This window comes from Macaca mulatta, chromosome 1 (assembly GCF_049350105.2).
Source record: "Macaca mulatta isolate MMU2019108-1 chromosome 1, T2T-MMU8v2.0, whole genome shotgun sequence".
Taxonomy (NCBI): Eukaryota; Metazoa; Chordata; class Mammalia; order Primates; family Cercopithecidae; genus Macaca; species Macaca mulatta.
Genome location: NC_133406.1, coordinates 86,160,604 through 86,184,268, shown reverse-complemented (window position 1 = coordinate 86,184,268; position 23,665 = coordinate 86,160,604). Strand labels below are relative to the sequence as shown.

At 51.9% G+C, this 23,665-nt stretch overlaps 2 protein-coding genes and 1 long non-coding RNA gene across 7 annotated transcripts; 2 read left to right on the top strand and 1 right to left on the bottom strand.

Annotated features, from left to right (window-relative positions):
• The first annotated feature begins 3,997 nt into the window (after positions 1 to 3,997).
• H3-4 (H3.4 histone, cluster member) lies at positions 3,998 to 5,666 on the top strand. Its single transcript, XM_015114708.3, has one exon. It carries the CDS (start codon positions 4,712 to 4,714, stop codon positions 5,120 to 5,122), a length of 411 nt encoding a protein of 136 aa, XP_014970194.1. The 5' UTR covers positions 3,998 to 4,711; the 3' UTR covers positions 5,123 to 5,666.
• An 8,248-nt stretch (positions 5,667 to 13,914) lies between these two features.
• TRIM17 (tripartite motif containing 17) lies at positions 13,915 to 23,647 on the top strand. 5 transcript variants are annotated; one of them, XR_013395526.1, is made up of 8 exons: positions 15,471 to 16,022; positions 16,757 to 16,852; positions 19,341 to 19,571; positions 21,103 to 21,125; positions 21,231 to 21,334; positions 21,754 to 21,932; positions 22,968 to 23,241; positions 23,492 to 23,647. XR_013395526.1 is itself a non-coding variant. In XM_077939160.1 (7 exons), the coding sequence occupies exons 2-7, from the start codon at positions 15,594 to 15,596 to the stop codon at positions 22,302 to 22,304; spliced, it is 1,434 nt and encodes a 477-aa protein (XP_077795286.1). In that variant the 5' UTR covers positions 13,915 to 14,132; positions 15,589 to 15,593; the 3' UTR covers positions 22,305 to 22,477. The 5 variants fall into 5 exon arrangements, 2 of the variants coding, with proteins under 2 accessions (XP_077795286.1, XP_077795293.1); XM_077939160.1 differs by lacking the exons at positions 22,968 to 23,241; positions 23,492 to 23,647 and adding an exon at positions 13,915 to 14,132 and having other exon boundaries at positions 15,589 to 16,022; positions 21,754 to 22,477; XR_013395529.1 differs by having other exon boundaries at positions 21,231 to 21,932.
• Positions 20,817 to 23,316, bottom strand: LOC144329867 (uncharacterized). The gene is made up of 3 exons (XR_013395567.1): positions 23,014 to 23,316; positions 21,882 to 21,968; positions 20,817 to 21,015 (listed from the first exon to the last, which is right to left on the bottom strand). It is a non-coding gene; the product is annotated as an uncharacterized LOC144329867 (long non-coding RNA).
• Positions 23,648 to 23,665: the final 18 nt, after the last annotated feature.

The window sequence follows — 23,665 nt, the reverse complement described above, 5'->3', positions numbered from 1 at the left end:
AGTCTTTGGAGGACAGAGCTCACCATTGCTTTGTGCACTTTTTACCCCCGACCTAGAAGGAGTGCCTGTTCCTGTAAGACCCCCTCTCTGCGCTTACAGTGAGTTTGTGAAAGTTCAGATGGTTTCAGCCTTGCTGCTGCCCAGACTAAGGAGAAATGCCAATTGATAAATTGGACAAGCGATAGCATGTTGTTGGCTGATAGGAGTGCTCCTAGAGATGATGCAACATGACCAACCATGTAGGACCCCCAAATCTCAAAGAACTTTAACAAGAGGACACAAGGCCCATTATTGCCCCAGCTGTACATACAAAACCATGGGCAGAGAGAATGAGGAGACAGAGAACACACACTGATTTACCGAATGCGTGAGGCCTTGACAGACCAGTTCCTTGGGAGGAATGTTTATATCTCACACTTTCTTCAGTTTGCAGAGGAAATCTCTCCTCTTGGGAAGTTTTCAGGGGACATTTTTCTATGGGTCTTGGTCCTTCTGGGGGTTTTAACAACATAGAACACAATGATTGGAGATCGAGAAAATGAACTGTTCGGCTGATCATCTAAAAAGAGCTTTTACATGTAATATAGAGGCTGTTCTCAAGCCTTGCCAGGGGTGGGTGGGTCCGCATTTAGGCAGCCCTGCATTCTGTGCTTCGTGTGAGTGTGCATTTGTTTGCTCAGACACATAGAACCAGGTGGCATCCTGTGCTATGTCTGGGTGGTTTGGGGGCTCAAAGCCCCTGAGAATCTAAAGGCAAAAGCCCTTATGACTGGAAAAGTGAGGTCGCAGACATATGCCCAAAACCTATGAGCCTCTTGGATGCACTCAGAGAACTGGCCAAGCCTGTGCCATGCTCCGCAGAGAGGCCTGGGCAGAGTCATGAGGCAGAAAGGGCTGCTTTGCAGGTGCTCCTGGGGAGGTCGCTGCAGGTGCTCCTGGGGAGGTCGCAGCAGCTGCTGGTAATCCATCATCCGCCCATCATCAGCCCCATTAGCCCTAAGGACACCTGGAGAGTCCCAAGGCTGCCCCTCTCGAGTGAGAGACAGCTCCAGGAAGATCGAACATGTCCAAATCCTCACAGGCAGTTAAACGGTTGAGCAGCATCTGGTCTGGCCAGGTCAGACCCCACATCGTTTACACCAGGGGTGAGCCTGGGTGGACTTCACAGGTGGATGGTCCTAGGGTCCTTCCACATGTCTGACCAGCCAACCAGACCCGATGAGCAGAGAGCAGCAGGCCTTCTGTGTAAAAACCACTGTCCAATAAAAAAACCAATCCAGACTTAGTAAGCAGAGATCTTTATGCAAAAGGATATCGCAACAGGAGACACCAGAATACTGCAATAGGGAGAAAGCATTGACCTTAAGGTCTGCAAGCTCTCAAAGGTGACGCAGAGGAGTTTTCTCATATAGGGAGGAATGAATGCGGCTGGAAAGAACCAGGTCTGGGGAAGTGGGGTGAAGGGTGGCTGAGGGGACAAGAGATTGAGGATACTTTACCCTGAGCCTGGCCTGCTCCAGGAGGGGCCAAACATCAGGGCCCTGGGGGAGGGGAGAAGCTGAACCAAGGCTGGGCAAACAAGCACCTTGTGTGGATTGACCCATGGGGACAAGGGGTTCAGGTAGTAATTGATAAGACAAAGATGGCAATGTAGTGGGTGCTATAGTTTGAATAAGGTATTTGTCTCATTAATTCTCATGTTGAAATTTAATCTCCAGTGTTAGAGGTGCAACCTGGTGGGAGGTGCTTAGGTCCTGGGGGCAGATCCTTCATGAATAGACTCCTGCCCTCCCTCGTGGGGAGTGGAGTTCTTGCTCTATTAGTTCCTGCCAAAGCTGGTTGTTAAAAAGAGCCCAGTACCTCCTCCTCTCTCTTTCCCTGTGACCTCTGCACACAGGGGCTCCCCTTCATCTTCCATCATGAGTGGAGGATTCCTGAGGGCCGCATCAGAAGCAGATGCTGGAGCCTTGCTTCTTATAGAGCCTGCAGAACCATAAGCTAAAAAATGTTTTGATAAATAACCCAGCCTCTGGTATTCCTTTACAGCAATGCAAAACAGACCAAGACAGTGGGCCTGTCATGCATCAACAAGGGGCGCTGTAGGGGAGGCAGAATTCTACCTCCCTTATCTTAGGGTCCAGGCTGGGCCCAAGAATTAGACTGACATTAGAGAGATGAGCAGGAGAAAAACATACAGTTATTTAATACAAATTTAATGTGACACAGGAGCCCTCATAAGGAAATGAAGATGCAAAGATGCAGTTAGGATCACTTATATACAGAGGTGGACAAACACTAGTAAGTTGTGAGATTTGATAAGGCCACGGGGCTTGGGTGAGGATAGTCAATGGGGTGAAGAAATGACTAGGTCAAAATGCTTACACACTAGGTTGAACAAAGAGTAGTAACTGTGGCAACAACTAGGAAGATAAGGGTTAGTTTAATAAAGTTTGTTTGTATAGATTTCTCTTGGCTTCTGTCTTAGTCTGTTTCGTGTTGTTAAAGGAATACCTGAGACTGGATGATTTATTGGAAAAAAAAAAAAAAGGTATTGGCTTATGGTTTCCCAGGCTGTACAAGAAGCACGGTGGCTGGGTGCAGTGGCTCACGCCTGTAATCCCAGCTACTCGGGAGGCTGAGGCAGGAGAGTTGCTTGAACTTCCCGGGAGGCGGACGTTGTAGTGGGCTGAGATCACACCACTGCACTCCAGCCTGGGCAACAGGGTGAGACTCAGGTCAAAAAAACAAAAAAAGCACGGTGGCCCAGCATGGTGGCTCAAGCCTGTAATCCTAGCACTTTGGGAGGCCAAGGTCGGGGGATCAGTTGAACTCAGGAATTCAAGACCAGCTTGGTCAACATAATGACAGCCCATCTCTCCAAAAAATTTAAAAATTAGCTGGATGTGGTCCCAGCTACTTGGGAGGCTGAGGTAGGAGGGGCCTGGGCAACAGAGCAAGACTGAAAAAAGAAAGAGAGGAGGGGAGGGGAGGGAAGAAGATAAAAAGAAAGGAAAGGAAGGAAGGAAGAAAGGGAGCGAAGAAGGGAGGGAGGGAGAGAGAAAGGAAGGGAGGGAGGGAGAATGGAAGGAAGCAAGTATAGGGCCCACCTCTGCTTCTGGTGAGGGCCTCTGGCTGCTTCTGCTCATGGTGGAAGGTGAAGGGGAACCCATGTGTGTGCAGAGGTCACAGGACTGCACAAGAGAGGAAGCCAGAAAGAGAGGGGAGGGGAGTGCCAGGCTCTTTTCAACAACCAGCTCTTCAGGGAACCAACAGAGTGAGAACTCACCCTAAAGGAGGGCAGGACTCTATTCAGAGGGTGACACCTCCAGGACCCACACACCTCCCACTGAGCCCCGGCTCCAACTTTAGGGATCAAATTTCAGCTTCAGAGTTGGAGGAGATTTGGAAGCTTCCACCTTCTGGTCCTTGATGATAAGAACGTTCCCTTCCTTTTACTATAAGGAGAACATCTTTCATAGGGGAATTCTATTTCTTGCCTTTAAGAAACAACAAGAAATTCAGAATGATCTTCCTACACCTGCCTCTTTTTTTTTTTTTTTTTTTTTTTAAGTGCCTTTATCTCAAAAGAGTTAATATGCCAGAAAGGCATATCTTTACCTTCTTCAGCATCCTAAGGCTCATCTGAGCCATACAGCAAAGGGAGTTCTTTGCAGGTCATAAAAAGTGGAAGACTCCTTTAACTCTGGTTGGATCCCAGAGCTGTATCACTGTGTAAAAGTGGAATGCCGGCTGGGCGCGGTGGCTCACGCCTGTAATCCCAGCATTTTGGGAGGCTGAGGCAGGTGGATCACGAGGTCAGGAGATCGAGATCATCCTGGCTAACATGGTGAAACCCTGTCTCTACTAAAAATACAAAACAAAATTAGCCGGGTGTGGTGGTGGGCGCCTGTAGTCCCAGCTATTTGGGAGGCTGAGGCAGGAGAATTGCCTGAACCCTGGAGGCGGAGCTTGCAGTGAGCCGGGATTGCGCCACTGCACTCCAGCCTGGGTAACAGAGCGAGACTCCGTCTCAAAAAAAAAAAAAAAAAGTGGAATGCCAGCTGGGCCTGGTGGCTCATGCCTGTAATCCCAGCACTTTGGGAGGCCGAGGCAGGTGGATCACCTGAGGTCAGGAGTTTGAGACCAGCCTGGCCAATATGGTGAAAACCCATCTCTTTGTGGTGGATACCTGTAATCCCTGTAATCCCAGTTACTTGGTAGGCTGAGGCAGAAGAATCGCTTGAACCTGGGAGGTAGAGGTTGCAGTGAGCAGAGATCGCGCCATTGCACTCCAGCCTGGGCAACAAGAGTTAAACTCCATCTCAAAAAATTTTTTTAAAATTAATTTTTAAAAAAAGTGGAATGCCGCATGCTGGCTTTCGGAAGGCTCTTCCCACCCAAGTCATGAGGAAGGGAGAAGAGGATTGCTGAGGAGACACGAGGAAGCTTGTGCTGGAGAGAGATGATCTCCACCGCCGTGGCCTACCCGCATCAACCCTTCACAATGCTGGTGCTAGCTCTGGTGGCCACGACCAACAAGCACTAATATAAGGGAGAGGCGGCCGAGTGGCGTGCCCTGTGGACCAATCAGAGAGTAGGGGGCCATCACGCCACCTGAGGCCAGCCAATGAAAACGCGGCAAGCTCTATAAAAGCGGGCAATCAGCTTAGGTCTGGTCAGAGGACACAGCAGAGACAACAGTTTCAAATTCATGGCCCGAACCAAGCAGACTGCGCGCAAGTCGACGGGTGGCAAGGCGCCACGCAAGCAGCTGGCCACTAAGGTGGCTCGCAAGAGCGCACCCGCCACTGGCGGCGTGAAGAAGCCGCACCGCTACCGACCTGGCACAGTGGCGCTTCGCGAGATCCGCCGCTACCAGAAGTCCACTGAGCTGCTAATCCGCAAGCTGCCCTTCCAGCGGCTGGTGCGCGAGATCGCTCAGGACTTTAAGACCGACCTGCGCTTCCAGAGCTCGGCCGTGATGGCGCTGCAGGAGGCGTGCGAGTCTTACCTGGTTGGGCTGTTCGAGGACACCAACCTGTGTGCCATCCACGCCAAACGGGTCACCATCATGCCCAAGGACATCCAGCTGGCACGCCGTATCCGTGGGGAGCGGGCCTAGGAGGGCCATCTCGCCACCTGAGAGGTTGCGCAACGTTCACCCCAAAGGCTCTTTTAAGAGCCACCCACCTGGTCGGAAGAGTTGCTGTAGCAAGCCAGGCTCTTGGGTTTTGGGGGTTCCTTCCGCTGGCCGGTGCTGGCTTACCTAATTCTGATTAGGGTGGGAGGCTGGCGAATCCTGTGTTCACCCTGTCCAGTTAGGAGGCCAGCTACTCATGCGCGTTACCTCCCAGCCTGTCTCCAGTTACAAGTCCAGCTAGTCGTGTGTGGTGCTAACTTGGTCTATCCCTTTAGATAAGAATCATGGTTGGTCTGTTTGGGGACGGGGTGTTGAGGGTAGCGTAACTGGCCTATCTGCAGTTAGGTAAGCAACCCCAGCTAGTTGTGTCAACTCAGCCTATCTACAGTTAGGTTGGAAGGCTGGCTGGTCTTGTGTGTTCTCAGCTCAGCCTCTTTCAAACTGTTACAAGTCCTGCGTGTGTGTGTGTGTGTGTACACACAGCTTCTTTCCAGTGAGGTTACCAGTCCAGCTAGTCTCCTACCTAGACAGCCTGTTAAGGCCAGCAAGTAGTATGTGTTATCTTGGCCTATTTTCAGTTAGAAGTCCAGCTACTTCACCAGCGTGGCAGCTCAGGTCTGTAATCCCAGCACTTTGGGAGGCCAAGGCGGGTGGATCACCTGAGGTCAGGAGTTCCAGACCTGCCTGGCCAACATGGTGAAACCCCATCTCTACTAAAAAGACAAAAATTAGCCAGGTGTGGTGGCACATGCCCGTAATCCCAGCTACTTGGGAGGCTGAGGCAGGAGAACTGCTTGAACCCAGGAGACAGATGTTGCAGTGAGCCAAGATCATGCCACTGCACTCCAGCATGGGCAACAGAGCGAGACTCAGTCTCAAAACCAAAAAAAAAAAAAAAAAAAAAAACAAAGTCCAGCTACTTGTGTGTGTTAACTCAGCCTACCTCCTGTTAATTTAGAAAGCTGGCTAGTTGTATATCTTGTTAACTTGGGCTATCTCCCATTAGGTTAGAAGGCTGGCTAGGGGTGTGTGTGTGTGTATGTGCGCACGTGCACGTGTGCCCATGTGCACACACATATGTAGCTGTGATGTTGGCCCATCTCCAGTTAGAAGTCCACGTCATTGTATGTGTTAACATACCCAATCTCCCATTCAGTTAAAAGGCTGGCTAGTCATGTATGTTGTTAATTCACCCTATCTTCTGTTAGGGTAGATGACTAGCTAGTTGCGTGTGAGAAGCGCAGCCAGGCATGTGCATTGTTAATTCAGCCTAAGTGAAATCAATACTGGGAAACCCCAGCCTAAAGTTCAAAGAGGGCACTCTGCCCTGGAAGTCAGCTTACTGAGCAGTCGCAGACAGGGGTGGCCCATGTGCCCGGCACTTTGAAACAGGCTTCCCAGTGCCACAAAGTAGTCTGGCAGTGCTCTGGGGATGAGAGACACAGAGACCAACTTGCTGAGAAATCCTACAGCTAGGGCAGCAGGCCACAGATCCAATAGTAGACTTATGTCGGGAAAACCTGAGGATGGCTGTGAGGATAAGGATGTAGGGATTGTCTCCCTCTGGTACAGGTTGGAATCATTTATTTGTTAAAGGCTTTATTAAACTGAATGAAGCCAAGCACTACCCCATGCTGGGATCATGGAGGGAATAAAATCCATTTCCTGTGGGAATAAAATCCAATCCCAGAATGGGCTGCTGCCCACTCTGCTTTCAAGGTGCTTATGCTTGAGTGAAGGGGGCCTGTATTGTGTGTAGAAGCAATGATAGTAAAAGATGCTCTTAAACATAGCAAGGGGTGTGCGCAAAACGCTATCAATAGGCAACAGTGGATTTTATAAGTCTCTTTGAATCCAATTTATAGCCTGTAGACTCAAAATTCAAAAGCTTCATCAATTTATTAGTACACACACAACTGAACATCATACCTTTTAAATCTCAGGATATATTTAAACTTATGAGTGCCAAATCCTTGGAGAGCTATCCAGAAAGCCTAGAATATTCAGGGAGAGCTGTGTTCTGGTTTTGAAAGTCAGTTCTGACTTTCAATACTAGACTCTTTTGGGATAAATTTAAGTTTTCCCTTTTTGTTTTTTTTTGTTTGTTTGTTTGTTTGTTTGTTTTGAGACGGAGTCTTGCTCTGTCGCCCAGGCTGGAGTACAGTGGCCGGATCTCAGCTCACTGCAAGCTCCGCCTCCCGGGTTTACGCCATTCTCCTGCCTCAGCCTCCCGAGTAGCTGGGACTACAGGCGCCCGCCACCTCGCCCGGCTAGTTTTTTGTATTTTTTAGTAGAGACGGGGTTTCACCGTGTTAGCCAGGATGGTCTCGATCTCCTGACCTCGTGATCCGCCCGTCTCGGCCTCCCAAAGTGCTGGGATTACAGGCTTGAGCCACCGCGCCTGGCCCCTTTTTGTTTTGTTTTTTCAGAGACAGGGTCTTGCCATGCTGCCCAGGTTGAAGTGCAGTGGCTATTCACAGACATGAGCATAGTGGCCAGCCTCGAACTCCTGGGCTCAAGCCATCTTCCTGCCTTAGCCTCCCAAGCAGATAAAGTTCAAGTCTTCTATACTTTACAAAGCCCTTGTCCTGATAAAGTCTTGCCCAGTGGTGGAAAGCTAAACCTATGTAACCTTGCTGATGATCTTGCTGGGCAGCCTGGAAGGAGCAGTAATTTGGGCAGCTAGCTACATTTACGTAACTGGATGCAGATAATGCATTCTTGACAGGATCATGATCAAGCTTTGCCTTCTGTAGGACACCAAGCCACTTGAGCAGCCCCCTGTCATTCTGGTCTTTGTATGAGAACAGAGCCTAAGTTTGGCAGTGTGGCACATGCCTGTAATCCTAGCTACTGGGGAGGCAAGAGGATAACTTGAGCCCAGGAGTTTTTGAGGCCAATCTGGGCAACAGACCCTGTCAAAAACAACAACAACAAAACAAAACAAAGAACAAAACAAAAAAACAACAACAAAAAACAAGAGCTTGGTCTTATATGTTCCTTGTTTTCACTGTTTAATGGAGTGGATAGTGCACGAATTGATGCCCTATAAAGATATAACAAGGCAACACAGGGCAATTTGTACATCAGAACTGACTGCTGAGGACCTAAGGTGAGGAGCTAAGGAAAGAAGTTTAGACACAGGAAGAAAGTAACCGAAGTCTTTCTGGGTTGTGTAAGCGGGTATTTGAGGAAGCCTTTCCAGCCAGGCATGGTGGTTCATGCATGTAATTCCAGCTTTTTGGGAGGCTGAGATGGGAGGATTTCTTGAGGCCAAGGAGTTCAAGACCAGCCTGGACAACATGGCAAGACTCTGTCTCTATAAAAAATATAAAAATTAGCTGGGCATGATGGCATGTGCCTGTGGTCCTAACTACTTAGAAGGCTGAGGTGGGAGGATCGCTTGAGCCCAAGAGTTCCAAGTTACAGTGAGCAGTAAGCAGTGATCACACCACTGCACTCCATTCTGGGCAACAAAGCCAGACCCTTACAATTACAATCAACACCTTTGCTTCTGTATCCTGCGAGTCCTAATGATGTGGGATAGTAACTGAAATGTGGTATCTGTTCACCATGTACTCAACTCTTCAAGAGCATATACACTATGGAGACAGCCTGAGCATGCAGTCTATAAAAGTGGAATGAGTGGTTCTAAATATCCAAAGGTTAAAATTCCAGAAATAAACAACAGAAAGGAGAGTTAGGCATTAAGAGATAGTGCCGCAGACCTTGGTGGACTGAACAAAGGAGGACAAATGTGGGAATAAAGACAAAGACAAAAGAGTATATTTGGATAAAGGGGTCAGGGGGCTCCTTGCTTCTAGTGAACAAGGGTCCTGAGCTGCTAGAGCCCTTCATATTTATTGAGTAAAGGAGATAGGGAGAAGGGGGTGGTTGTGGTCAGCTGCTTGACTTAGTGCAGGCCTGCATGACTACATTCTTTGAACAGTAGGCTCCAGATGTCCCAGAAGATAACCTCAAGGGGCACAGAGCCAGGGAATGAGGCCCTCAGTGTACCTTCTGGCAGCAGACACAGATGCGAGTTTGCCCACATCCTGCATTCATGATAAACAGTTTGCTGTTTAATCATATAGCTTCTAGTGGAGTGCTGAGTTGGTCACGACCCTCAGATTTTCGGCTCCCAACAAGATAGCAGAATATACCTCCCCAAAATATGCAGATTTGATATAAGAATTATTTTGAGCTGAAGGCACTTGAAGAGCAGTAGGTGTAAGAAGGGCCCTCTGGCCCCTCTTCCTGAAAGCAGGTGATGAACCCTCCATGGGAAAGGTGCTTGCCTCTACCAGGGGGAGAAACAGCATGACTAGGCATGGGGACTGAAGTGCAGTGAAATGTGTACAAACAGGCTTTGTTAAAATAGCTCTTATCACCGGGTAGAGTGGCTTACGCCTGTAATCCCAGCACTTTGGGAGGCCAAGGCAGGCAGATCACCTGAGGTTAGGAGTTCCAGACCAGCCTGGCCAACATGAAACCCCATATCTACTTTAAAAAAAAAAAAAAAAATTCAGCTGGGTGTGGTGGTGTGCACCTGTAGTCCCAGCTACTTGGGAGGCTGAGGCAGAAGAATTGCTTGAACCCAGGAGGTGGAGGTTACAGTGAGCCACGATCACACCACTGCACTCCAGGCTGGGTGACAGAGTGAGACTCTGCCTCAAACAAACAAACAAACAAAAATAGCTCTTACCTTCCTCCAGCCTCCCTGGGTATTCCAGTTGCTTTCTCATAATTACTACCCTTTATCCATCCAGTGGATAAGCACTTAGGCCTAACTGCTCTTGAGGTCTTCATTTTGCTGTGAAGGCTCCCATGTACATGTAAAAGTAAAACGTATATGCTTTCTCCCATTAATCTGTCTTCTTTCATTTTAGTCTATGCAGGCTGCTATAACAAAATGCTATGGGCTTGGTGGTTAATAAGTGACAGGACTTTATTGTTCACAGATCTGGTGGCTGGCAAGTCCAAGGTCAAGGTGCCAACAGATTCAGCTTCTGGTGAGATCCTGCTTTCTGGTTCACAGACAGGGCCTTCTCACTGTGTCCTCATGTGGTGCAAGGGGTAAGGGGAAAATAAATCTCTGGAAGGGCACCAATCCTATTCATGAAGGCTCCACCCTTATGGCATAATTACTTTCCAAAGAACCCCATCTCCTAACACCATTACCTTGGAGGTGAGGATTTCAAAATATGAATTTTGGAGACAAACATTCAGTTCATAACAATCTGGATTTGTTTTTCTGTGACCCAGTGGACTCTACTGTTGAGGAGTCTGAATTGAAGACATAAAGAGGCCATAGCTCTCTCACCCTATTTTCAGGAGCCCCTCTTCTTTTCTGTTTAATTCAGCACATTTTAAATTACATGAGCACTTAAATTTTGCTCTCTAATCTTTTCTACAATGTTAATAACTTAGTGGGGCTACATTCAATAAGGGCAAAGGATATTTACCTTGTAACAGTGTAAGTAAGACTTGTGTTTAAAGACTGACATTGCTGATCCTTTGCTTAAATAATTAAAAAAAAAAAAAAAAAGACAATCCACAGCAGTAGTATACAATTTAAGAATTCCAAAAGGATATATAGTGAAAATTGAGTCTCCCTCAATTAGGGGGTTCCTCAGTCCTTAATTTCCCTCATCAGATGGAGTTTCTTGTTTTTCAAGAGATACATATACAATAATTGTTTACCTAAATAGTAGCAAACTACATATATTCTACATCCTGCCTTTTATTAAACCTAACAATTTATCAAGACATGCAACTGCTATCTGATTTTTTTCTTAATGACTTGAGGATATGAAGGTTGTTCCAATTGTTTTATCATGATGATAGATTTCTCACCCCAATAACCAGGTGAGCCTAAAGGAGCATTAATAATGAGCATCTTGGGCTGATGCCACATTTTAACAAGTATTTGTTGAATTCCCCCACATCATGCTGGTATAGGGGGGAGCCTGTGAATTAAACTGACCAAAGACAGACAGGAGAAAGGCATCCACATTGTATTGATCTTAATATTTTTATGTGCATGGGGTGTACAGGAAAGAAGTGAAAACCCAAAGAAGTTGTTAGGCTCAGCTGCTTGTAACCCATTTGTAACGAAGGGTGACAAATTGTCAGCAGGTGACTAGGGCATGTGTGGTGCTATGCGAGATATATATATATATAGATATATATATAGATATATTCAATTTCCCCCCTAATTCTGTGATTCTGTTTTCCCAATTGAAGGAAACTTGCAGCTCACAATCCCCTCACTGATGCAAATGACAGGCAGAGGATTGGGTAGGGGTGGAGAGTGTGAAAGGAGAATAAATCTTGGGCCCCAAAATCACTAGCTAAAAGGAAAAGTCACGCTGGGAACTGCTTAGAGCAAACCTGCCTCCCATTCTATTCAAAGTCATTCCTCCGCTCACTGAAATAAATGTATATCTGATGGCCTCTTTTGGAAAGGCTAATCAGAAACTCAAAAGAATGCAACCATTTGTGTCTTATCTACCTATGACCTGGAAGCCCCCTCCCCACTTCCAGTTGTCCCGCCTTTCTGGATGGAACCAATGTTCATCTTACATACATTGATCGATGTCTCATGTCTCCCTAAAATGTATAAAACCAAGCTGTGCTCGGACCACCTTGGGCACATGGCTGTGTCATGGGCGTGCGTCCTTAACTTCGGCAAAATAAACTTCCTAATTGAAACTAGTCTCAGATATTTGGGGTTCACAAGGGTAATTCACTTAATCACCCAGTGTGCACAGCCAGCCTGCACCTGTCAGCACACAGACCCCTTTCTGTATGCGAGTGATGAGAGACCACGGAAGAAACACTCTACCAAGTGAGCCCAGGGAAAGCCAGCCATCTATGCCTGTGGCCAGCTGCCTACACCCGCACACCCAGGAGACTGCAGAACGGTGCCTCTTAGCCTTCAAGGCCCTGTTTTCCTGTCCGCCTGCATCCCCTGTGTGGGCCAAGCCTTAGTTTCTTCATCTGTTCTCTCTCCCCAATCCCAAGACTCTGACTTGGGGCACACAGGCCTCTGGCCCCTTTTCCTGAAAGCAGGAAATGAACCCTACATGTGAAAGGTGCATCCCTCTACTGGAGGATGAAGCATCATGACTAGGCATGGGGACCCAAGGCCAGAAGAAATGGCCACCATCCAGGACCTGGGCACGGCTGGGGGCGGCATTTTGGCTGAAACAGTAAGAGACTTTTTTTTTTTGAGACGGAGTCTAGCTCTGTTGCCCAGGCTGGAGTGCAATGGCCGGATCTCAGCTCACTGCAAGCCCCGCCTCCCGGGTTCACGCCATTCTCCTGCCTCAGCCTCCCGAGTAGCTGGGAGTACAGGCGCCCGCCACCTTGCCCGGCTAATTTTTTTTTGTATTTTAGTAGAGACGGGGTTTCACCGTGTTAGCCAGGATGGTCTCGATCTCCTGAACTCGTGATCCGCCCGTCTCGGCCTCCCAAAGTGCTGGGATTACAGGCTTGAGCCACTGCGCCCGGCCAGTAAGAGACTTTTAAACCAGAGTAACTCCATCTTGTATAGACGCTGGGTAAGATAAGGCTGAGAGCTGCTGGGCTGCATTCCCCAGAAGTTAGACATTCCAAGTCACAGGATGGGATAGGACGTTGGCACAAGATACACATCATAAAGACCTTGCTGACGAACCAGCATGTGGTGAATAGGCCGGCAAAACCAAGATGGCGACCAGAATAACCTCTGGTCATCACGACTGCTCATTATACGCTAATTATAATACATGAGCATGCTAAGAGATACCCTCACCAGTGCCACAACAGTTTACAGATGCCAAGACAAGGTCACACTTACCCTATATGGTCTAACAAGGGGAGGAACCCTTAGTTTCTGGAATTGCCCATCCTTTTCCTGGGAAACTCATGAATATCCCACCCCTTATTTAGCATATAATCAATAAATAGCCATAAAAATGGGCAACCTGCAGCCCTCCGGGCTGGTCTGCCCATGGAGTAGCCACTCTTTATTCCTTTATTTTCTTAATAAACTTGCTTTCACTTTACTCTATGGATTTGCCCCGAATTCTTTCTTGCCTAATATCCAAAACCCTCTCTCAGGGTCTGGATCAGGACCTGTTTCTGGTAACAAAACCACCTGGGGTGTCAGCAAGACCCACCCTGTCCCCCCTCGCCCCAGGTGACCTGACCTGCCAGGTGGTCCCTCCAAACCGTTCCGCCCACAGGATTGGGACGCCCCTCTCTGGACCCTCAGCTTGATGCTGACTGCCCACCATGTGGGCAGACCTGGGGGCTGGCTGCTCCTGGGGACCCTCTTCATAGCTTCTCAACCGGCACTCACTCCTGCTGCCTCGCCCCCACCCCAGCCCCCACAAACTCCTCTCCATCCCCTACCCCGACCAACTTAGCCCCCACCTAACCCTCCAGCCCGGGGCTCGTGAGCCCTCCCGCAGCCCCAACCCCAGGTTGAGAAGCCTCTTCCAATCCCACTCCCCGGACCCTGACGCTCGCATGGCTGCCCCTTGCCCCACCAGCTGTCCCCACTCCACTCCTAACCCCCAAGTAACCCCCCAACTCCCATCCCCCTCCACACTCCCTTAACCTCCCCTAAAAATCCCACCCCAGGCCAACAAGACTCCTCCCTTCGCTGGGCTGTGAACCACATCCTCCCCACCGCCCAGTAAGCTCCCCGCTGCGCCCTCCCCTGGCCCGTCCTGAGCCTCCCACCCCCGCCACCTTCCTTCCCCAAATCACCCCCAACCTCTCCTAAGAGGCGCCGCCCCCATCCCGGCCGACGCTCTCTCCCTTGCCCAGCACTCCCCTTCCCCGGCTCCCACCGCCCCACCGCTGACGCCACAAAGCCCCTGGACCGCCCGACCCCACGCCCCCACACCCCCACGCCCCGGGCCCGGCCGTGGCCCCCTGGACTTCGTGGGGGCAGAGCGCTCGGCCGGGTGCGCTAGGCGCTGTGCAGGGCCCCCCCGCGGTGAGTACCCCCGCCTAGGCCACCCTCCTGTGGTGCCTGGGCTACGACTTAAGCCTAACCCGGTCCTCCTCGCCCTCCAACGCCCGGCCTTCCCGCCTCAGCCGGCCGCCGCGTCCCTACAGGGGCTAGCGCGCTTGGACAAGGTAACTCTACCGGGACCCTAGCGGACCAGAGCGGGAAGGATGGCCATCCCCGCAGCCAGAGCCAGAGCCCCACGCCCCCTGCCGCTGCCCCTGCCCGACTTCGGTGCGGGTGGACTGGGTGCCTCAGTTAGGGCTCTTGGGGGGAAGGAGGGGGCCGGCGCCGGGTGGTTGGCGTGCAGAAAGCTCCGAGAAAATGGAAGTGGGACAGAGCCGGGGAAGTCTGAGACCCCTAGACGCCTTCGCTTTAGGGGATGGCAGAAGGGAAGGGGAGACTCCTGTTTGCAGTGTAGACGCGATTTTCAATTCCCTTTGCCACTGGGTCCCCATAGCAACCCCGTGGCGTAGGCGGAAGGCTGTGACTCTCCATTGCCCGGGGTCGCGAGTGTTCAAATTGCAGGGGGCGTCTGTGTGCACGCTCGTGTGCCTGTGCGTGGGTACGCGCGCGTACCTGTGTGTACATGCATGCATGTGTACAGATATGTGCATCTGTGTCTGTGTGTGCTGTTTGTGGATGCGTGTTTCTGTGGATGCGCGTTTCTGTATGTTTGTACGTGTGTATTTGTGTGGTGTGTATGCGTGGGTGTGCGTGTGTATACATGCATGGGTATGTGTATGGGTGTGTGTTCGTCTGTGCGTGTATGCACGTGTTTGTGCGTGTGGGCACGTGTATGCACACACGTTTTTTCTGAACCCCACCTCACTAAAAGGAAGAGAGCTTCTTTCCTCTGAGAGCCCATCCCGTTTTCCTTTGGTGAACGGGGTTTTGTTAAAGAAAAAATTCTTCTGACGCTTTAAAGGCTCTTTAGTCAGGTTACTTGCAATGGGAGTGTTGGCCAGCAAAGCCCGCTGGGGATGTATGCGGGAATGGGAGTGGGGATCTGGGGGTGGTTAGTGGTTGGAAAGTGATTAAGGGAAGGCTCCAAGGGTAGGGGCTTCTCCCTAAGCTGACCTAGCAGGCTGCTCCAGAAAGGCAGGTTGAAGGCCTAGAGGAGGAACTGATCAGATGTGGAGCTGGGGGTAGCCAGCAGCAGGCAGAAGTGGTCCAGGCCCAGTGGAGAGGAGAGGCAGAGAGGCCTGGCAAGCATTGGTCAGGGAGGGTCTGTGTAGTTTCTGGGGAGGCATCTGTGTCGGTTATTGACAAGGCTAAAAAATGATGACTCTGGACCCTCTAACTGGACGGCAGTCCTAGCCCTCCTCTGTAAAGGCAGGCTGTACAGGAAGGTTGCACACTGCCAGCACCCAGAGCATCGGCCCGCTCCCTCCCACCTCTCTCCACAGTCCCTCAACTTGGGAACCCGCCTCGTGTCTCCCAGGAGCCATGGAGGCTGTGGAACTCGCCAGAAAGCTGCAGGAGGAAGCTACATGCTCCATCTGTCTGGACTACTTCACAGACCCTGTGATGACCGCCTGTGGCCACAACTTCTGCCGCGCGTGCATCCAGCTGAGCTGGGAGAAGGCGCGGGGCAAGAAGGGGAGGCGGAAGCGAAAGGGCTCCTTCCCCTGCCCTGAGTGCAGAGCAATGTCCCCGCAGAGGAACCTGCTGCCCAACCGGCTGCTGACCAAGGTGGCCGAGATGGCACGGCAGCATCCTGGCCTGCAGAAGCAAGACCTGTGCCAGGAGCACCAGGAGCCCCTCAAGCTTTTCTGCCAGGAGGACCAGAGCCCCATCTGTGTGGTGTGCAGGGAGTCCCGGGAGCACCGACTGCACAGGGTGCTGCCCGCCGAGGAGGCAGTGCAGGGGTACAAGGTGGGCCACAGGTCAAGGAGAGGAGGCATCCAGGGGTCAAGGTGACCCAGATCATGGGGGAAGGAGAAGGTGTCCAGGGACAAAGTGGCCCAAGTCAGGGGCTGGGGAGGGGGCATCCAGGGAACAAGGTGGCCTGGGGCTGGGGAGTGTCTGTGGGGACAATGTAGGCCTACACTGTATGATGCAGGCATTGCAAAATCTTACCTCTCCTCTCTTATAGTATTTTGGGTGGCCCTGAGAACCAAACTGATTTGAGACAGATGAGCAGAAGCAAAGCACTGAATTTCATTCCCTATAAGCTTTCCATGACCCAGGAGTCCCTCCTGAGGAGCCGGAGGCCCATGGAAGCATGTTAGAGCCAAACACATACCTGAGGAGGATGAGGGTTAGCTTAGCAGGGTCCCTTTGCACAGATTTCTCTGGTTTCGGCTTTCCTGCCCTTGGTAAGAACATGGCTTTCCTCCTGGCCTAGGGCAGGCCTATCCGGCATGGTGGGCTGTGCCTTCTGCTCTTAGGAAGGCCGAGGATCACAGCAATTCTTACACCTGCCCTTTTTTAAGTGCTTTTAGCTCAAAATAATCCAAGGTGGCACATTCTGGGTGATGTATTTTGATCCCCTGCCCCTTCTGAGGAGGGTCTCTGGGGTGGGTGCAGTTTCAGCAAGCACAACTGTACTCTAGGCAGGAGGTGGGCAGATCACTGATCCCAAATCCTGCGGTTTGTGTGTCCCACAGTTGAAGCTGGAGGAGGACATGGAGTACCTTCGGGAGCAGATCACCAGGACAGGGAATCTGCAGGCCAGGGAGGAACAGAGCTTAGCCGAATGGCAGGTGGGTGTCTGGGGCCGTCCAGTCCCTTTCCTGCTGCTGCTCCATCTTCCTGCGTTTACATGTCTGTGTCTGCCTGTGGGGATATGCTGCCTCAGTGGCAGGAAAAGAAAAAAGCTGCCTCCACCCTTCTAGGTTCTATGGCTGGCCTCAGAATGAAACTGATTTAAGACAGATGAACAGCAGAGAAAAAGATAAAAAGGCAATTTTAAATTACAGATGCACACATAGGGTGGGGAGAAGGGACCTCAAAAATCAGACTTAAAGAGGCAGCCAGAGGGTGGGGGCTCAGTACCACAAAGGAGGCAGCCAGAGGGTGGGGGCTCAGGAGGCAGCCAGAGGGTAGGGGCATAGGTCGGCACCACAAAAGAATAGGGCTTGGAGCCTCTGGGCTGGGGAGGCAGATAATGTTGGTTAAGTATTTAAGCAAGTGTCTCAGGTGAAGAGTTGTTTTTGGGAATCTTCCTGATGTAGATGCCTTGACCACTGGAAATTTCCTTCATGAAAGGGCACTTTTTTATTTTTATATTTTTGAGATGGAGTTTCACTCTTGTTGCCCAGGCTAGAGTGCAATGGTGTGGTGTTGGCTCACTGCAACCTCTGCCTCCCAGCTCCAAGCAGTTCTCCTACCTCAGCCTCCCAAGCAGCTGGGACTACAGGTGCCCGCCACCATGCCCGACTAACTTTCATATTTTTAGTAGAGACGGGGTTTCACCATGCTGGTCAGGCTGGTCTTGAACTCCTGACCTCAGGTGATCTGACTGCCTCGGCCTCCCAAAGTGCTGGGATTACAGGCATGAGCCATCACGCCAGGCCAGGCACTTTATTTTTTTAGGCAGCTAATGGGGGAGGCAAACAGGTTTTCCTGCTTCTGCGGGTTCTCAATGGCCTTTAGTTCACCCTAATCCTAATGCCTGTCAAAACACAAAATCAAAACAGATTTAGAGATGTGGAGCGCAGTGATGCGATCATTGCTCACTGCAGCCTCAAACTCCTGGACTCAAGTAATCCTCCTGCTTCAACTTCCTGGGTAGCTGGGACTACAGGCACTTGCCACCAAGATTGGCCTTTTTTTTTTTTTTTTTTGTAGAGACATGGTCTTGCTATTGCCCAGGCTGGCCTTGAACTCCTGAGCTCAAACTATCTTCCTGCTTCAGCCTCCCAAAGCACTGGGATTACAGGTGTGCAACTGCATCCAGCTAAGAGGAAAGATTTATTTGTAAGGCCACCGAGTGAGGAGGGAGAACAGCTCTTAAACTCGCCTCCCGAGTGATACAGCTTAGGAGTCTTTATGAGCTAGGGAGGCAGGGTGGTCCAGCAGGCCCATTCTGTGCAGGTGTCTCTGGGGTGCATGGCATTTCACAGGACACAGGTACCAGAAATGGCAGCCTTAGCATGATCTGAGGTTGGAAATTTTGGCCCTCTGACATCAAAAGGCCACCTCGGGCACTGGGGCCAGTCCACTTGAAGGGCAGATGGTCTCAACCAGTTTCAGCTGGACAGGAGCTGCCCCACGTTCCTGAAGTGACCAGTCCCATGGTGACCTATGAATATTATCTATAAAGCAGCCAGTGAAGGTTGGTCAGCATTCAGAGGCACGGCCTTCAGCTTCATGGAAATAGGAAAAATAAAGTAACAAAAAGCAATCAGGGCAGGCTGACCTGATCAATGAACCCCTTGGTTTCATTAGCACCAGTGACTCCATTCTGGTTGGGTCTGGTCTTCTGGGACCCAGCACAGGAGCCCAGTTCAAAACAGTGGCCCCTGACCATCACTTGAGCCCAGGAGTCCGAGACAGCAGTGAACCATGATCATGCCACTGAACCCCAACCTGGGCAACATAGCAAGACCCTGTCTCTAAAAAAAAATTAAAAATTAGCTGGGCATGGTGGTAGTGACACATGTCTGTAGTCCCACTTACTTGGAAGGCTAAGGTGGGAGGGTCACTTGAGGCCAGGAGGTCAAAGTTGCAGTGAGTTGTGGTTGTGCCACTGCACTCCAGCTTAGGCAACACAGCAAGACCCTGTCCCTACACAAAATTTAAAAACTAGCTGGATGTGGTGGTGCATGCCTGTGGTCCCAGTTACTCAGATGACTTGAGCCCAGGAGGCTGAGGTTGCAGTAAGTGCCACTGTACTCCAGCCTGGGCAACTGAGCGAGACTCTGTCTCAAACAAAACAAAAAACAATGGCCACCCATAAATTTTGTTTAACATGCCCAAGAGGCTTATTTGGGGGTGAACATTCTGAACCTCCTCAGAGCAAGGGTGCATGGGTGTTTGGATGTGTGGAAGTTGCAGTTTGGGGCTCAGAGGGTTACACTCAGTGTATCACAGGATAGCAGGGGTGGCGGCCTCTGTCACAGTTCCTGGTCCCCAACTAAAGCTCAGGTTGCTGGTGATCTGTGGGTCACCAGGGCCCTGGGGAGAGGTGCCAGCATCCCTGGAGCCGAGCCACCTGCTGGCGACATGCCGGGCTTCTCCACCCTGCAGGGCAAGGTGAAGGAGCGGAGAGAACGTATTGTGCTGGAGTTTGAGAAGATGAACCTCTACCTGCTGGAGGAAGAGCAGAGGCTCCTCCAGGCTCTGGAGAGGGAAGAGGAGGAGACTGCCAGCAGACTCCGGGAGAGCGTGGACTGCCTGGACCGGCAGGGTCACTCCCTGGAGCTGCTGCTGCTGCAGCTGGAGGAGCGGAGCACACATGGGCCCCTCCAGATGCTGCAGGTGAGCTGGTGGGCTTGGCAGGCACGGGGGGATGTGAGCTCTGACAGGCATGGGCAGCGGGGGCTGAGCTTGGGGAAGAGGCAGCCAACAGGAAAGGGCTGTTAGCTCCCCAGTCTCCTAGTCCTGGAGGCTGTGTGGCTGAGGCCAAGGTGTGGGCAGGCCTGGTTCCTCCTGAGCCTCTCTCCTGGACCTGAAGATGCTGTCTCCTCCCCATGTCCTCACAGCATCATCTCTCTATGCATGTCTGTGTCCTAATCATCTCCTTCTATAAAGACACCAGTCAGACTGGATTAGAGCCCACCACAGTGACCTCAACTCCCTCCTTAAAGATGCTATCTCCAAACACAGTCACATTCTGAGGTCCTGAGAGTTCAGGCTTCAACCTGTGAATTTGTGGGGACACAAGTCAGTCCCTTACAGGTTCCAACCTGAGACAGTGTCCCCATTTCCTTCCAAGTCCAGAGAAGTGGCTTGGACACCTAGCAGCCAGGTGCGGCTCTGGGACAGCGACTCCATGTCTCAGTGTGGGGGAGGCACACTGTCCCAGGAGTGAGTTGTGTGGCAATGGGAGTGGGGAGGTGAAGCAGCCAGCCTGCCTGCCGGGACCAGCTTGTGTGCCATGGCCCTGGAGAGGGGGCTTGATTATGGCTGACGAGACGCCATCTCTACAAAAACTTAAAAATATTAGCAGGGCATAGTGGCATGTGCCTATGGTCCCAGGACTTAGGAGGCTGAGGCAGGAAGATTACTCGAGCCCGTGAGTTCAAGGCTGCAGTGAGCTATTGCACCACTGCACTCCAGCCTGGGTGATGGTGAGATCACATCTAGGGAAAAAAAAAAGAAAAGGGAAAACAAAGCAGCCTGTTCACAACCCACTACATTGGTTTGCTGACCAACTGAGAGGAAAAGCCCCTGCAGCTGGTAGAAGAGTGCTCCTATGAGCAGAGGGCCAAGTGCGTCACCTGCATGAGAGTCCCTGCCAAGAGTTAGGGTCACGCTCTGGAAACTAGAAATATGGCCTTTGGAAAACAAGTCCCTTATAGCTTCCAGGCCAGAGAAGTGAACAGTGATCTCTTTAGGGAACTCTGAATCCCTAAAGAGGCTACAGAAAATCCTCAGGTGGCTCAGTCTGTTACCCGCCGCCCTCCCTCCCCAAACCGCACCCAATTGCGCCCTGACCCCATTCCTGCTGGGTGGGCCACAACCACCTGAAATGGGAGAGAAGGGTCAGTGTCGAGTGGCCACTTGCCTGGAAGGGCTCCCTCCGCCTCTTCTGAGTTGTAGGACCTCAGGTGTGTGACCGCGGGCTGACAGGGTAGCTCAGCTTAGGTGAGGCACTGGGGGCTTTGGTAGTAGTGGGAACCAGGGCAGTGGGGAAGGCTCAGGAATTCCATGAAGCTCAGTTGTGGGAAGGGAATGCCCAGGGGACAGGACGGGTCTTGCCCTAAGACACGGACAAGAAGGGAGCAGGGACGTTGAAGTGAGCCAGGAGCTTGGCTCACTCCCTACCCTCTGTCCCTGTCTTTTGCAGGACATGAAGGAACCCCTGAGCAGGTATGTGGTCCCCTCAGGCGGGGGTGGGGGCAGTGGCAGTGGTGGGCCAGAGGGGACAATAAGATTGTGGGACCAGGGGAGTCAATAAGACTGTGCCCACTGGAGGAAGAACAACGTGAGTGTGCAGTGCCCAGAGGTTGCCCCTCCAACCAGACCCAGGACTGTGTGCAGGGTTCCTGGACAGATTGAAGTGCTAAGAGGCTTTCTAGGTAAGTGGGCACCCAGGGCCGGGACCTCTGACCCAGGATCTCTTGGCGATGCCCCACTGCACCCCCCAGCCTCGGAAGCCATCAATGGGGGGGGGGTCTGCAAGTGCACTGCCTGGTGACGGTGACTGGCTATTCACTGTGCCTTCGTAGGGCGGTGTTACCGGTGGTTCTAATTCATGGGCTGAAGCTTGTTGAGTTCCCAGTGGTCCCTCTGCCCAGCCCCCTGTACCTTATTGCCACCAATACCCACACACAGTTGGGGTGTGGAAGCATCAAGTAACCCCAGATTCACGGCAGGGGAGGCCTCTGAGTTAGGGGACCATTTGGCCACATCCACCACTAGGGCCCGGGTGCTCCCACCGTTGACCCTGAATGCCCCACACCTTTCCCCATCTCTCCGCTGCCATGCCCATCTACAGAGGATGTGGTGCCTGATGCCACCTCCGCATACCCCTACCTTCTCCTGTACGAGAGCCGCCAGAGGCGCTACCTCAGCTCTTCGCTGGAGGGCAGCAGGTTCTGCAGCAAGGACCGATTCATGGCTTACCCCTGTGCTGTAGGCCAGACGACCTTCTCCTCTGGGAGGCACTACTGGGAGGTGGGCATGAACATCACCGGGGATGCGCTGTGGGCCCTGGGTGTGTGCAGAGACAACGTGAGCAGGAAAGACAGGGTCCCCAAGTGCCCCGAAAATGGCTTTTGGGTGGTGCAGCTGTCCAAGGGAACCAAGTACTTATCCACCTTGTCTGCCCCAATCCCGGTTATGCTGATGGAGCCTCCCAGCCATGTGGGCGTCTTCCTGGACTTCGAGGCCGGGGAGGTGTCATTCTACAGCGTGAGCGATGGATCCCACCTGCACACCTACTCCCAGGCTACCTTCCCGGGCCCCCTGCAGCCTTTCTTCTGCCTAGGGGCTCCGAAGTCTGGTCAGATGGTCATCTCCACAGTGACCATGTGGGTGAAGGGATAGAGATGCAGGCCGGGGAACTCGGGCATTGCCCCTGGCTCTGCAGAAGGTGTGGGCCTTCTGCTTACTACAGGCCACCTACCAGGGTTCTCTGGCATCAGGCTGGCAGCCATTAGACATGCAGGGGGGTTTCTCAAAGTCTAAATATAATTGTGATTAAAACTGTCAAACATTAAGAGGGTATATATTGACAGATGCTTCCTAGAGGAAACTTTTGAAAGCCCCTGCATTCTGAGTGGACCATTTCTAAATCCATATCTATACACCAGGAACAGCATGGTCACGTTTTCTTTAGCCACGCCCCCGCCCCCACTTTGGAATGGCACAAATCTGTGGCTCCCAGCCGCCCCCAGGGGTTTAGGTTACTCTGTCAAAGAAGCAGAAATATCCTATGGGGGGGAGGAGCGGGGTTGGTTAGGTTGCTCTGTCAGGGATGGTCCGAGGTTGCCCATGGAAATGTCCTATGCATCCTATTGGGTCCTTCGAAGGGGGAAAATGGGAAAGGCTGAACCTCTAAAAAGCCTCAGAGCTTCCCACTGCCATCCCTTTCGACCCCCGAAGCTGCACGAGCAGGGGCAAAATCCCAAAGAGGTTAGGATTTATGTAGGGGCCTCCTTTCCACAACGCCCTTCCCTTTTCTAAGGAATCCCCCACCCACCCCTGCAGGGTCAAGCACTAGCGCGGCAGAATTCCGGAGTCAGCGTACTCCTACCTTGACAAGGCCGGAGTGTCTGCGCGAGGGGCTGCCTGGAACAGCGTGCCCCTTCGGAGTGGTTCCCGCAGGGAGAATGTGGGCCTCCTGGAGGTCCTGGAGAGATGCCCCCGTCGCATCCCCCAACTCCAATCATTCTGACCTTGGCCTGCCAAGGCTGTGAGGGCTGGGCCTTCCGAGGATACCCGCCCTAGGAAGCACGGGCTGAGGGCTGAGGACGCACTAGGGGTATGGCGAGGGGCTCCAATGCCTCAGGCTGCGGGCTCCCTTAGTCCTTGCAGTTGCTTCCGTGTGCCCCGCCCTGAGCCCCCATCCTTCCTAGCTCCGCCCCCTGCCCCATCTCTCCCCGATAGCCCATTCTGTGTGCCCTATCTCTTCTCCTTGCCCCGCCCCCTGCTCCATCCCTCCCCTGCGCCCCGCCCCCTGCCCCTATCCGCCCCCTGTCCCCATCCCTCCCCTGCGCCTCATTCCTCCCCAGGGCAGGGGTAAAGACCTCGCCACAGGAACCGGAGCGGTGGGGACGCCAAGTCAGCAAGTGAACGCTCTCCAATTCCATCCCGCCTGCGGGCCGCGTGACGAGCAGCGGCCAATCGGAGGCAAAAGCGGGTTGTTCCAAAAAAAAAAAAAAAAAAAACCCACCCAGTCGCTTCCT

What these genes read in the sequence shown, in the direction of transcription:
- TRIM17 (XM_077939160.1), top strand. Translation starts at nt 15,594, where the DNA reads ATGGAGGCTGTGGAACTCGCCAGAAAGCTGCAGGAGGAAGCTACATGC. An exon ending in GGCCCCTCCAGATGCTGCAG is followed by an intron (nt 19,572 to 21,102) that starts GTGAGCTGGTGG and finishes TGTCTTTTGCAG; the next exon opens with GACATGAAGGAACCCCTGAG. An exon ending in ATGAAGGAACCCCTGAGCAG is followed by an intron (nt 21,126 to 21,230) that starts GTATGTGGTCCC and finishes TGCCCACTGGAG; the next exon opens with GAAGAACAACGTGAGTGTGC.
- H3-4 (XM_015114708.3), top strand. Translation starts at nt 4,712, where the DNA reads ATGGCCCGAACCAAGCAGACTGCGCGCAAGTCGACGGGTGGCAAGGCG.